The 15,183-nt window shown below is 42.8% G+C and overlaps 1 protein-coding gene across 5 annotated transcripts in view; it reads right to left on the bottom strand.

Annotated features, from left to right (window-relative positions):
- The window catches only part of TAMM41 (TAM41 mitochondrial translocator assembly and maintenance homolog), a 55,039-nt gene extending 44,400 nt beyond the window's left edge, over positions 1–10,639 (bottom strand). Inside the window, exons 1-3 of one of the 5 annotated variants that reach the window (XM_030840849.3) lie at positions 10,271–10,639; positions 7,647–7,829; positions 5,176–5,268 (exon numbers count right to left, since the gene is read on the bottom strand). In XM_030840849.3, coding sequence (XP_030696709.1) covers positions 5,176–5,268; positions 7,647–7,829; positions 10,271–10,405 — 411 coding nt within the window. In that variant the 5' untranslated portion in view covers positions 10,406–10,639. Of the gene's footprint in view, positions 1–5,175; positions 5,269–5,405; positions 5,801–7,646; positions 7,830–9,500; positions 9,520–9,597; positions 9,811–9,843; positions 10,014–10,270 lie in introns of those variants that run through there. The other 4 variants (XM_060307503.2, XM_060307502.2, XM_060307504.2 and 1 more) reach the window with 4 other exon arrangements.
- Between the last annotated feature and the right edge of the window lie 4,544 nt (positions 10,640–15,183).

The following is a 15,183-nucleotide window of genomic DNA, read 5'->3' as shown; positions in this document are numbered from 1 at the left end:
GCCGCTTAATTCCATACTACCACCTCCTCCCTCATAATTACAAGGACTTAATGGCCCTGAATTAAGGCTTGCAGCACTTGGGTGAGTTCAGTATTATTGCAAACATCTGCAGATAGTCAAAGCAAGAAGCAGTCCAGCAGCATGATCTGCCCAAGGTTGCATAATGAGTTGATGGCAAAAATCAGGGTAACACCCTTGTACTTGGCAAATCCAGATCTAAATATTTTGAGTTATCCTCATGCATTCTGTTCTTGTTAACTTTTAATTTTGAAAGATGATTAAAACAAAATTTAAGGTCCTATTATAATTCCTATGTCTATTCCTTGAATAACGTTCCCTCCTTATACTCCATACAGAATCAAGGATCTAGGAGGGCAACCTCCTCATCTCACTAATGGGGAAACTGAGGCCCAGAGGGTTAAAAGATCTCCCCACGAGGAACAGTGGCACACCGTACCAGGACCCAGGATTTGTGAAGTGAGCCTGTGAAGCCTGTTTACTTCCAAATTCCTATTTTCATCCTCATTCACCAGGTCCTGCTCAATAATTCCTCACCCTCTTCTGTGTGTGTGTGTGGGGGGGAACTTTTTACAGAAACTCAATGAAAACAGAAGTTATTTTATTAACAAAGATGCAAAGGAAAAAGTTTGGGGAAATTTTCCTTTTCAATAAAATACCCTTGTTCTCCAAGAAAGTGTCTACGTGAGGTTGTTAAAAAAAAAAAAAAGGCAGTCTGTTTGCTACTTAAGGTTAAGAGAGTGAAAATAAAATCATCCTTACTCAAAGGAAAAATGTCAGTTCAGAAGACTCTGCTACTGTGCTGATCTGGTTCTCCAGTGTAAGGTGAACTAGCAACTTGTCTCAGAAGCACTGTTATTTGTTGTTCAGAGTGAAAAGCCAGTGAACCCTTGGGACACTGCCAGAGAGGCCTGGGAAAAAAAGAAAGTCCTCAGATTTGTGAATAGCTGTTTGTATCTTACTGGGAATGCCCCGAACTGAACCACAGATATAGCATTAGCACTACTGCCAAGGGGAAAATCTTTACTGGAGAGAGGAAGGGGCAACACTTGAAGGGACTTTCAAAAGCCCAACTTGAGAGATTTGTGAGTACCTTTCAAGATAGAAAAAAAGAGAAAGTCACATGTGGTCTCCTCTATAATAGTCACATGGAGACAGAGCTTGAATTGCAAAGAGTGAAGTTATAGTCACAAAGAACACAGTCCTACCTCAGTGTTCAAATACTCGACCATTAAGCAAATGACACTTCCCGCAGTAGTTTTCCATTCCAAATGAACAGAAAGGCTAATTTTTGCTGGAGGACCAAAAAGAAATAGTGAACATTTGAGCTGAATTAAAAAAAACCTTATCATCTACCTGTTGGATTGTGGGCTCTTGAGGCTAGCAATGTGGTGATTTTTTAAAAAAAATTCGTTTGGCATGCACAGAGAAAAAAACTTAGTTGTCTTTTGAATAAGTAAATGAATGGCTTAATCTTTTCATTTCCAAGGCTAGAAGTCCAAAGATTTGCTCTCAGCCGGGCAGAGCCAAGATAGTAAGCTGGGCTTTCCAAGTCCCATTCAGGGACCTTTTATACCGCTGGGATTTTACTATCTACAAGAAAGTAAATCAACAAAGTTACAATATGGTGATGCTTGCAAACTGTGAATATACTAACAACCACTGAATTGTACACTTTAAAGGGCTGAATTATATGCTATGTGACTATATCTCAGTAAACCTGTTATAAAAAGCTATATGACTAGCAAGTAAAAGAGAAAATATATTGGAATGAATACATTAAAATAAATTAAAATCCTCTTAACAAGGTGGCAAAATACCATTGTTTGCCAACGTGAATGCTTTAAAAATTCAAGCCATGTTATCTATACATGAAATACAAAACAACGTGAAATACAAAAATCCAACTTACATTAAATAAATTACAGAAGTGAAAATACTACTTTAGACTTCTTCTGACTTAAAAAAAGATTGGCCACAACAAGGTTCTATTAAATACTTTTCATGTTTCTTGACTTGGAAAACTGACTGGTAAATAACTCAAACTTAAAGCTGCACTAGAAGTAAAAATGGGTTATCTCCTCAATTATGAGGTAAGGTAATGGTAAAGTCTGATAGAAATTTAATTTGCACTCAACTTTTTCCAGAAATGTCCATCTTTTTAAGCCAAGTACTCCTTTATATATTTTTTTGATAGTAAACTTTATGTTTTAGAGCAGGTTAAGGTCCACAGCAAAACCAAATGGAAAGTACAGAGAGTTCCCATATATCCTCTGCATATTCCTTTTAAAGACTTAAATTGCTAGTGACTGAGAAATTCTACTCTATTTGCAATATGGAAGATAATTTTAGAGCTTTAGACAATATAATTTAATGTAACTCGTTTTAAAACACATAGAAACAAAAAATTCACACTCATTCTCACAATTCTTTCTTAAGACAGTCACCCATTATTTTTGTCCAAAATGCTACCAACCCTTTCTTTCCATCGGATTTGTTTCATGGAGTTTGATTAATATTTGCTGCCACCTAGAGGTAAAAATAGTTTAAAGATAGTTATCCTAAGAATTCTCCCGTTAACCGTGATTTCTGCGGCAAAGGGAAACTGGAGGCAGGTGTGGGTGGAAGAGTTAATTCACCCATTTATGATTTTTGATTTTTTAAAATCGTGTCATATTCAACACCTCAAATGGTTTTTAAGATTGTTTAATTTTCTTGTGCTAGAAGCTTCTTAATAAGTCGGAGGGGCAGTCACTGTTACAAAGAACGTTTTCTTCTCCAAGTTAGCTGAGAAATGCAGTTTTGTATGATAAGTGTATCTGTCACTACTTGCCTTGAATTGATGTTTTAATCTTTTTAGGATACATGACATTTAGATGAAATGTGAGGTCATTTCCAGTGTTTACATTCTGAGATTTCATGGCATTATAGTTTTCTACAGCCTATTTCTAAAAAAACTTGAACTATTCCAAGCACAAAACATAGTACAGAGAATAATATCACATTCAATATCTCATTTTATCTCAAAATAACTCTGAGACAGGCAAGGACAGAGAGAAGAGAAAGATTGTTTCCTGAGTGTCTAGTAGATGCCAGACATTTTAGATCTAGGCATTTCTCAAACACCTTTTGAGGTCGGTGTCACTGGCCTTGTCCCCAGGTGAGGGTGTCACAAGGCCCAGGGAGATTAAGTCACTGGTGCAGGGTCACACAGCTGGGGAGTGTCACAGCTGGGACCCAAACCCCAGATCTGTCTGATTCTAAAACACCTGTGTCCTTTCCAGCATTACCATTCTGCTTCCAATTTTCAACACCTTTGTGAAGTAGGCAGGGCAAGGATTGCTACTCCCATTCTACAGAGAAACTACCTGAGGTCCAGAAAGGTAAAACAACTTGCCTAAGATCACATAAACAGCTAATAAGTAGCAGGAATGAATAAGGCCCAAGGCTTCTAATTCCACGTTTATTAATCGTCCCATCAAACTACATATTTTGTATATTTAAAAAGAAACTTGGAAAGAAAAGGAATATTTACAAATTTCCAATTACATTTATTTGCTTAATTATGAGGCTTACTAGTTATCCAGCCTAGAAATGAGAAATTCATCTACATAAATATGAAATTAAATCAGTAACCTATTGTTTCCAGACTTAAAATGTGTTTTTAGTGGAGTAAAAATTATATACTGTAAAGCAAAGAAATCTAATCAGCACGGCTTGACAAATTTTTACACATGGATGTACCCATGTAACTATCACCCTGATCAAATGCTTCTGTATGTCTTAATGATCTACACTGTTAAATTTTAAGCCCAGATACAAGGCAAGAGAATCTGAACCTCCCACATATATCAACAGAGATTTTATGACACAACCAAGCAAGCTAGGACTGTATAAATTTCTCTAATTTCTTGCCATAGCTGACAAAAAAGGAGCAGCATAGTCACCCATGAGAGGCATTTGGGAATAATTCCTGAACCCTCTTTGGGACCTAAGACCCTCTGACAGCACAGAGAAAATTCTTCCTTGCTGGGAGATTAGCAACTGTCTAGTTATCCTAAGAATTCTCCAGTTAGCCGTGATTTCTGCGGGAAAGGGAAACTGGAGGCAGTCGCAGACAACTGCGACTAGTTTTTTCTTTTTTTATTTTTTAAATTTTTTTGGCTGCACTGGGTCTTAGTTGTGGCACGTGGGATCCTCACTGCGGCATGCAGGATCTTTCATTGCAGTGTGCAGGCTTCTCTCTAGTTGTGGCATGCGGGTTTTCTCTCTCTAGTTGTGGAGCGCGGGCTCCAGAGCGTGTGGACTCTGTAGTTTGCAGCACGCAGGCTCTCTTGTTGAGGTGCGCGAGCTCAAAAGTTGTGGCACGTGGGCTTAGTTGCCCTGCGGCATGTGGGATCTTAGTTCCCCGATCAGGGATCGAACCTGAGCCCCCTTCATTGGAAGGCGAATTCTTTACCACTGGACCACCAGGGAAGTCCTCAAATAGTTCTTAAACTACGAAAATATCCCTTCTCAGAAAACAGACTATACAACTGGAAAAAAGAGGAAACCTGATTATTTGTGAATGCGAGTCAAAATTTCAAGTCCTCTCGACTTTTTTCCTGTTTTCTGTTTGTTTCCATTTCTAGTAAAGCCGGAGAAGCCTGCCCCTACAGCCTCCTCCAGCAACGTCGCAAATGAGGGTAGGGCCTGAGGAGGAGAATAAAGGGGAACAGAGTCCACTAGCCTCAGAATGATGACCTGCCTCATTCATTTATTCAACAAACACTTGCTGAATGCGTACTACAAGCCAGGCATCGTCCCAGGCACTGTTGGGACAAAGCACATGGGGCAAACAGTGCCCCATGGCACTTGCATTCCAGAAGAGGTGGCGATCTGGGGAGGCCGACCGAGGCTCCGCCAAGGCACTGGACACCTCTTCTGCCATCCTCCGCAGCCAAACGGACTGACTCTGAACCTGATGCATTCAGACAACTGGAGAATCTTGAGAGGGAGGGAGGGAGCAGTGTAGGTAATACCTGGATACTGTCTGGCAACAAGTTCTGTAGGGAGGGAAAGGAGTGTGAAACTCATTTCTACGTCATTGCAATCACAAAGATTAAAGGAAGGTGAGGTTCAGAGAGGAGAGACGTCCCTAATAAAACACTCACTCACCGGTTTTTGGAGTCGTCCAGCAATGTATAAGTTATTCCAGTTGAGGAGATCTTCAATCAAAACACTAGTGCTAATAATGCCATATTTGATAAGCTGGAAAAGAAAAGAAATGGGCATGAAAAATAGCAAAATACCACACTGATGCTTATGCAAGTACAAAACGTAAAGAAATAAAATGAATTTCTGACCAGAGCAGAAGCTCCATTTCCAAAGCCACTCAAACTGCCTACCTTGTAAAAATACACATCTCCACAAAACCTTCTGCAAAGGATTAGTTTCCAAGACTGTGTGTTTCCTCAGGTATTCGAGGTGAAGTGACCACTGTTTTAACTCAGGCTCTCGTGACGGTCCTTCACCACAGACACTTCAAGAAGTGATAACATAGTTCACGTTTCTCACTTGAGAAATAAGAAACCTGAAGCTCGGAGAGAACAGATGATGTGCCCAAGATGGTACCACATATAGCAGAGTTAAACCAGGTCCCCGAATTTCAGTCTGGGCTTCCAATGTTTGCTTCACGACAGAGCACAAGAAATTTTCTTTAACGTTTTCACTGACATCCTTTACATGGTGAAGTTCTCTTTCACTATAGGCTATTTCAAACACTTTTATAATCACAAAGCAACATTCAAAAATAAAACCTCTTTATCAGTGCTGAACACATGGAATTATGGTCAAGCTCACTTCAATAGTAATTCACACAAACCCTGAATGCAGTTGTTCCAGGTTATGAAATCCCATTTGCTTCAACAAATATCTTCAGACTCACTTCACTGAACTTCAGTACCCAAACAGCCTTCTCAGGCTGCAGATATCTAAAAAGTAGCTAAAGAATTTCAATTAAAAAGTACAGTCCCTTTGGCACATAATTATGCCCAAACATTGGGTTACTGGAGCTTGTAATATGATTTGAAACTACTAATTACAGATCGGCTCAGCATAATATTAATATGGAGAAAGAACACAGCTACGCGTCTGGCAGGACTAGAGTGGATGTGCAACGTTGTGCTGAATAACCTTCTTCCCTCCACTCTGGCCGCAGTATTGCAGACAGCCCTTCTTGCTGCAGGTGCGTAACAGCTGAGAGGTAATGGGAACATCACAGGGGCCTGTCACTAACTAGCTGCAAGACCTTAGGGAGGTCATTTCCTCTCTGTGAACCTTGGTTTCCTCATCTGCGAACCACAGGTGGTGTCAGGTGGGACCTTAACCAGAAAAGTAAATGTATGGCCCAAAGATGTCACCAATCAACCACAGCACTCGTTCCTGCCACGTTCAGATAGGTCTTCAAAATCCTTCTCAAGTCAGTACTCCAACCTCCTGCCCTTCAAAGTGTGGTCCATTGACCAGTAGCACCAGCATCACCAGATGCAGAATACCAGGCTCCATTCCGGACCAAATGAATCAGAATCTGCATTTCAAAAGGAGCCTCAGGTGACTCGTCTGCACATCAAAGGATGACTGCTCTAAGCCATCAGCAGCATGGAGCAAAGCTGGCACAGCAGAGTCACCCTCAGCCCAGCTGACCTCTAGGAGGCATCTGACTCAGTTCCCCATTGGTCCTCTCAGACTGGGGTCCTGCCTAGTTCCGGGAAGCCCTTTTAGAGCCTGGGCCCTCCATATGAAAGACGGCTGGGCAGGGTTCCTGCTGTCACACAACCCTCTGCTGGGATCGGGGTTCTCACCTGCTCTCCAATACCCCTCATCAAATTCCACCCACCCGATGGCAACAAGAGGCACCATATGCTCCCATCTACCTATGAAACCCTCGCCTATGATACCCTCTCCACTTCCAACTTCTTTCTGGGAGTGTCTGCCCCTCTGTATGTAGATAAGATTAATTTCCACCCTGATCCACAGTGGGTCCGCCTATTCCTCCCACTGCCCAAACCAGTGGCTCTCAAAGTTTGTTTCAGACCAGTAGCATGAGCAACATTTGAAAGCTTGTTAGAAATGCAAATCTTTGTTGCTAAGAGAGTAAAGCTTAAAAGTTCTCATCACCAGAAAAAAAAAAAACAATTGTAAATACATGTGGTGATGGATGTTACCTAGACTTACTGTGGGTAATCATCTCACTATATCTATCTATCTATCTATCTATCTATATCTATCTCAAATCATTACGTTGCACACCTAAAACTACTACAATGTTATATGACAATTACCACTCAGTTTTTAAAAAATGCAAATCCTCAAACCCTTACCCCAGACCTACTGAATCAGGAACTCTGGGGGTGGGAACCAGCAATCTGTACGTCCTACAGGCACTCCAGGTGATTCTGATGCACACTAAAATTTGAGAACCAAAAAAATTTGGCCAAAGGCAAAAAATAAAAACAGTCACATTCACCACCTTCATCCAGCAAAAGTGTGAACATTTCCTAACTGTAAGAACACATCTATTTAGCTGGTATTCTATTAACAAAGGTTAATAACCACCCAAGTTAAGACAAAGGCCCGCAGTCACTTACCCTCCCATCACACTTGATCAATGGGTTGTAGTAAACCCCGGCGCCGTAGTTATTCTGGACAGTGGTGATAAACCTGGGCCCCAAAACTTTTAGGAACGAGTAATGGTTCCAATTTTTCTTCAGGTTTTTTGAATGCCATGCAACAGGGTCATCAACTGTGAACACGAAGTCCAGCATGGCGTTCTGGGAGGTGAAGAAAAGAGAATAATTTTAGTTTTAATTCCTAGAAAGGCACCTAGGCAGAGTGGAAAGCTCTAAGACTCTATGCTGCTGTGATTAACAGCCGACCCAGGGCTGTCATCAGAAACTTAAGCAAGTCTCTGGAACCAATCTGAGCTTCGTTTTTGTCAACTCACATAATAACAGTAACACTTATTGAAGTGATGTTCCAGACCTCTTTTAAACACTTTATATATTATACATATAGTAACTCTTTTTAGCCTCAAAACAATCCTACAAGGTAGGTACTGTCATTATCCCATTTTTATAGGAAAGGAAAACCAAGGCACAGAGTAAGTTCCTTGCCCAAGGACACATGGCTACTGAGTGACAGACATAATCTGGTCCCAAATTCTGTGCTGGACCACTTGGCCACACTGTCTTTCATCTAAATCTAGTTAAACGTGCTCTACTTTTCTCCCAGATCAAATAACACCACGTGGACAAGCTCTATAAAGTGTTATGTAAAGGGAAATAAGTTATTTTAACTCTCACCCATTTGCCAACCCCTCACTGAGCACCTACGATGAGCTCTGATAGGTCCTGGGATAGAGGTAAAGACCTCAAAGTCTACTGGGGAGAATAGACAGGTTGCTAGCAAAAACTTGGTAGAACACAAAAGGCACTAACTTCACTCAGAGTGGGGTCAGAGAAGGAGGAATTTTCCTACAGGTTTATATCCTTCCAGACTCTGATAAGTCTGAGTCTTAAAAGAATGTGCAAGAGTTCAGTAGGCTTGGTGAAGTACTAGGAGGCCTGAGGAAGGGAGGGAGTACTGTTAGAGGAAAACACTCTTGTGGAGATGAGAGCTGGTAGGACTGGAATGCGACGCAGGCAGGGGAGTGGCGGGAGATGGGACCAGAGAGGGAGGCTGGTTACCATGCTAATGTTCCTGCAGTAGAAAGGGAGGAGGAGAGACTAAAGGATGGAACACCACACGAGGCTAACTGCCACTAAGGCACTGAGGGCAGGGGCTCATCTGGGAGAGACTTAGGTGCTGGAGTTTACTTGTTAACTTGTAGGGAATGAAGGTGAGGGAAAATGAAGGACCTTTTCTTGGAGGGAATTCCAGGTCTGCTCAAAGGAAAATCTACACAGGAAAATGAAGAGGCGGCCATAGAATCAGGAGGCCAAGGCCTGTTCTGAGTTTCCCACAGTGTGATCCACAAACCAGTGGTGATACTTAAGATTTGGGGTGGACACGTTTTTTTAAAACTTTATGTTAATTTATGTTACAAGAAAATAACTAGCCTATTGCAAACTACAATTAGGTTGCCCAACCTATATGCCCCACATCTGTAATTTCTCATATGCTCTCAATTTAAAGAAAACTATTACTTAAATACTAGTATAGGTGGGAAACAGGAAATCCAAGCAACAGTACAGACGGCCTCACCAGGAAGCGAAGAGACGAAGGTTAACTGAAAGATTACAGCCAGGTGTCCAAATCCACGAGGCCCTATTGCAAACTGCACACTACCATTTCCTTCATTTATTAAAGAAACCCAGTCCAGAACACGAGCTGTACAGACAGAAAACATCTCCATCTAGACTCCCGCTCCTTTTACATTAATTCAGCAAGAGCTCAAAAGCTGTATCAAAGTCAATTAAAAGCCTCATTTAAATGGAAAATACCTGCCTGCCACTTGTCTGCTATGTCTTGAATCTTGTCGCCACCTTGGAAGCAAAGGTGAAGAAAAAAAAAAACCTGCAATCACAAGGAAAACCGTACCCTCATTACTGCTGTGCTCAGCCAACTCTGAAGAGAACAATGCGTAGCCTTAAACAGACTCCTGTTACACGTCCTGAGCAGGGGCAAATATACTGCTCATCACTAACTCTGCGGTCAGTTAACGTCACTGCACATGCCCTGACCCTACAATCACTCCGTCAGCTTCCCAAAGTCAGGAGAATCATTTTGTATTTTCTCCTACAACCAGAGACGTGATTCTCAAGCTTGGCTGCGTAGTGGAATCACCTGGTAAGTTTTTAAAATTCCTGAAGCCCAGGCTCATCTCAGACCAATTAAATCTCAATCTCCGCAGTTGGAACCCAGATATCAGTATTTTTTTAAGCTTCCCAGAAAACTCCAATGTTCAGCCGAGGCTGGGAGACCTGAACTAGCTCCTGGCAAATATTTCTCTTCCTTTCTTCCATCTTGTCCCCGCATCAGCTCTTCCCTCCGCATGATTGCACCTCCCGCTCTAGACCTAAGCTGACTCCTACGTATCCTTCAAAACTCAGCTGACGCTGTCGTTCTACTAGGAGCACTTTTGTACGGCTTCTACTTTGCCAGTTGATACGTGGAGTGCGCAGAGCAAACAGGTAGCTCTACGGCTCTGGAGGGACCGAAGGCAAAGGGAACTCGTGAGAACATTCCCGGCGTGGGGCCGACCCGGGCTCACCTTCTGGTCTGAGCTGGGCCCCGCCTGGCGGTACACCCCCGAGCCGTAGGCGAAAGCCAGGCTCAGCTCCTCGGGGAAGTGACACAGGATCTTGCGAAAGGCCACCCCCGAGCTCTGCAAAGCCTGCAGAGCCATGGGGCCGGGGCTCTGACAGGGACCCGTGGAGGGCAGCAGGCGGGGAACGAGTACCCGCTGAGGGGGGGAGATGGAAGCCGGGGACCGGCCCAGACGGGAGAAGGCTGGAGCCGGGGGCGGGGAGTGGAAGACCCGGCAAGGACTCGGGGCTGCAGACCAGTCAGACACGAGGCTGGTACGAACCCAACAGGCAACCGGGTAGGCGTCTGCCTGGCCTGTCTAGCGCCCACCCTGGGCCACGCCTCCTGCACGCACAAGTGCTCCGAAGGCGCAAGAGTAAGAGCAGGCGCTCGCTCGCGAGCGGGGACGCGAGGCCTTCGCAGAGATCCCTGGTGGTCGGAGGACCGCACTGCAGGCTGGCAGCCTGGGACAGTGACCTGAACATGAGTGGGGGAATGTAACAGCTGATTGAACTGCTTTTCAACCTTAAAAGTTCTCTTTTGGTCTCGCCTCAAACCACACTTTAATAAGTGACTAGGAAATCATGCATGTAGTATTGCAGCTTCCCATCATCTTTCTGATGAGGTGAAATTCATATAACCTAAAATTGTACGCTTTACAATTCAGTGGCATTTACTGCATTCGCAACGTGTGTAACCATGTCTCTATGCAGCTCGAAAACTGCAGAAGATTTTGAAGGTTTAGGAAAACACAAATAAGATTAAAATCACCCCCAATCCCACCATCCAGAGATTATTACTGGTAAGAGTTTGCTGTGTCTTCTTGCCATTGAAGCCCTTTTCAGATCCGATAATGGGTATTAAAGCGTTCCATAAATGGTAAAAGCAAAAACAACAAAAAGCCTGCACCAAGGTTCTCTGATATTTGTATTTAATTTTAAGCATGGGGAGGAGTATTTGCCCCTTCGTTTTGTGGACTGGGCTCACAAAAGGGCACATTAAATGCAGTTTCTGGTGGAAACGGGACCCCAGGTGAAGAGCTCACCTCTTTGTGTATAACTAGAGAAACTTGCTCCAGGTCACAGGGCCATTCAGGATGTAGTTTGAGTCCCCAGACAGAGACTTTTCAGATACTCTTCCCTTCTTCCCTGATGCTCATGTCCTCTCAACAATAACAGAAGTAGTAATAGCTAAATTTGGGTAACAGTGATGCACTCACATGCATTTTTCACTGAGTTCCCTCTACGGCCTTGTGGGAGGATGTGATTGCCTTCATTTTACAGATGAAGCAGCTAAGCGTTAGAGAAAGCAACGTGCTTGGGATCACATCAGCTTGTGGCAAAACTGGAATGAAGAATCTGGCTCCATGTCCTACGACTCCACTCGGTCGTTGAAGGGTTTTGAGCAGGGACTTGTCAGGCTCAAACGTTAGCCTGGATCAGAGTGGGGAAAGAGAGGCAGGGAGACCAATTAGGAAGCTGTTACCATAGTTTCATTGTGATTTAAGTTGCCTGGCCTGGGGTGATAGAGGCAGGGATGGGATTAATTCAATTTGAGAAATGATTATTGGAATTCAAACTCTGAGGTAAGTCAAGATGACTAGGAATGAAGCTTTACAGGCACTCAGGGTCTATGGAGGAAACAGACAAGCAAACCCAGAATATAACATGCGGTGGTGAAGCTGGGTACCCAGTGCCCTGCAGGACCTATGATGAGGGAGCGTCAATCAGTTCTGGATGTGCAGGGAGAGACCAGAGGAGATTTTGCAGTGATGGCATTTGAGCCAGGCCTTAAAGGATGGGTAGGAGATTATCAAGCAGAAGACAGATGGGAGATTCTACCAAGGAAGGATCGATCGATAGGACAATAATAATAGGTGACAATTGTTTATTTTCTATTCCAAGCATTATCTATACTTATCTATTCTCGTCATTCCAAAGACCCCTGAGGCAGGTTCTTTTAGACTATCATCTTTCACAAGAGGAAACAGACCACCTAAGAGGAGAAGCAGATTTCCCCAGTCCCACAGTTAGGAGCGTGGTGAAGTCAGGATTTGAACCCAGGGCTCCTGAGCTCCAAAGGCCGAGCTCTTTACCACCTTGTTTCAGAGCCTTCTAAAGTCGGCAGCTTGTGGGCTTCCCTGGTGGCGCAGTGGCTGAGAGTCCGCCTGCCGATGCAGGGGACGCGGGTTCGTGTCCCAGTCCGGGAATATCCCACATGTCGCGGAGCGGCTGGGCCCGTGAGCCATGGCCGCTGAGCCTGCGCGTCCGGAGCCTGTGCTCCGCGACGGAAGAGGCCACAGCAGTGAGAGGCCTGCATACCGCAAAAAAAAAAAAAAAAAAAAAGAAAGAAAAAAAAAAAAAGAAAAGAAAAAGAAATAAAGTGTGCACCTTGTGAGGCAAGGGAAGGGAATGGGAAACCAGCTGGTTTTACTCCATCAACCAAGGTTGAGGAGCAGCTGCCATGGCGACCACAAGGCCAGAAAGAGGACGGCAGAAGGGAGACACAGTGCGGCTCAGTCCCCTTCTGGGAACACAGGCATTTTGGTTCATTCTGACTAAACACTACCCTTGCCCAGATGGCCAGAATCTGAGATGCACTCACCGTGGAATTACACTGACACCTTTCACCTAAAGATAGTGAATAAATCTCTGCAGGCGTACTTCTTTTCTTTTTTTTTCTTTCCTCCCTTGAGGAAATAATTCAGCTTATTTTATTTCCCCCTCTCTTCGCAAAAGTAATCCATACTCATAAAAATGTAAACATTACAAAAATCTGGATACCGTCCGCCAGAGATCGCCACTGGTAATCTTTGGTACATATTCCTCAACATAATTTTCTATGAATATATTAACATTAAAAACATTTTAAAATGGAAGCACATGATAGATACTCTTTTGCAATTTGCTTTTTTTCATTTAAAATATCACAGACACCTTTCCATATCAGAATATGTAGATCTATCTCATTCCATTTATTAGCAAAATTTTCTAAAATATGGATATGCCATCTTTTGTTTAAACATTTTCATGTTGATAGATATAGATTATTGCCATTTTTTTGTACATGCAAACAATGCTACAGTGAACATCCTTTTACATAGAGCTTTGGAATATATGCAAGTATTGCTAAAAAGGAGATTCCTAGAAGGGGACTTGCTGGGTCAAAGTGTCAGGACATTGCTAAAGTCCCCTCCAAAAAAATTGTACCAATTTCCACTCCCACCAGTGGAGTTCAGCCCTGGATATAAATAAAGATTCTGCAACGTTGCTCCGTTTTTTTCCCTTGCAGGCTTTCACACGTAATTATCAGTAATTTTCGTTTCCATAAACACTTTCCTTCCTGATAATGCAAAAACACCAACTGGAAAGTTCCATCACGTTCCTGTGTGCATTTCGCCTCTCCCCAGAATGAGGCAGAAGCAATGTAGCAAGAACACATTTGTATTCTTCATCAGAATTCTCCCTGCTCCTAGCAGCTCATCCACTTCCTTTTAAATTACCGTGGCTTGCTAAGTTAGAAGCTATTAAGAAGCTCCAGTGTTCTATATAATCGCTTTAGGGTTCTATGGAACTCTCATAACCAATGAAATAAAAGCATTAGGAGCCATTTTAAAATATAGATAAATGCCACTTGACTGCACGTTGGATCTCATTTTCCTGATTTATCCCGCTGTTGGCTTTGTGCTCCTTAACAATGACCAAGTCAGGCTAGGTTTCACCAAGAGAATGTTCACCTATTCCATTTTCTAAAAAACCCTGTGAAATCTCTGAAACTTTTATGCCTTAGTTTTTCTTCTAATCAGTGTTTAAGTAAAAGGCATAAAGTGTTTGGGAAAAGAAACTTCAGGTACTGTGATCCTTACAATTAACCAAATTTTCAGTTGACCTGCTAACGGGCGTAAAGGAGAAATGTCTTGATCTGTCTCATCAGAGGTGGGTCACCTGCCACATCTGTCCATTCTCAGCTGACGGATGTGTCAAAACTGGGCCAGATTGAGGGCATCTTTAATACATTTTTAGTCTCTCATCGGGGCGCTGAGAGACCACCTGAGTTTGAATCAGGGCCCCAGGAGTTAATAGCTGTGTGACCTTGAGCAAGACAGCTGAAGATCTCTATGCCTTCTTTTCCTCATTTGTAGGATGGTCATGCAAATAATACCTACCTTTTAGCATCGTTGGGACAGCCAATGAAACAGTATCCAGAAAGTGCCTGCCACAGAGCAAGCTCTCAGTAAATGTTCTCCGTCGTGTTGGATTCTGAAGAGACAATGTACAAGAGGAATTAAGAAGCGTAAGAATACCTAGTATCTTCATGGCACTTAGCATTTCGCACAAAGAACTTTTCCAGACATGGTTTTATTTAATTCTTAAAACAAACCCTGGGAAATTAGCATTTACTAGTCCAATTTTACAGATGGATAAATTGAAGTGTAGAATAATGAAGTCATTTGCTGGAAGTCCCAATAGAGTGCCAAATCTAATTCTTTTCCTCTTGTACCATAAAAATAACACAAACCGTTTATTTTCCCAAGGGATTCATTCATTCATTCATTCTCCCATTGAAATCTTCCTCTTCCTCAGTTCAAATATCACCCCCTTCTAATCAGAAGTAACTGTTCTGTCCTCCATGCCCACATGTAACCCTTTGCTTATAGCTCTCCAGCCCTGGTCTTAAATACGAAATGTGTCCATCAAGAAGAGTTATAAAAGGCTTGGGGACTCTCCGAGGTCAGGGGCCATATCTTATTCATATTTCTATCCTTTAGTACCTAGCACAGTGCCTGAAACAAAATTTCTGCAATTGAGAACGTCATAGACATGTATACAAACCAATTACAGTGAAATACAGAGATGGTCTGTACCATACCTGTGGTAA

The sequence above is a fragment of the Globicephala melas genome, chromosome 11 (genome assembly GCF_963455315.2).
Source record: "Globicephala melas chromosome 11, mGloMel1.2, whole genome shotgun sequence".
NCBI lineage: Eukaryota > Metazoa > Chordata > Mammalia > Artiodactyla > Delphinidae > Globicephala > Globicephala melas.
Note: the sequence above shows the minus strand (reverse complement) of the source record. Positions and strands in the feature narration are given on the sequence as shown.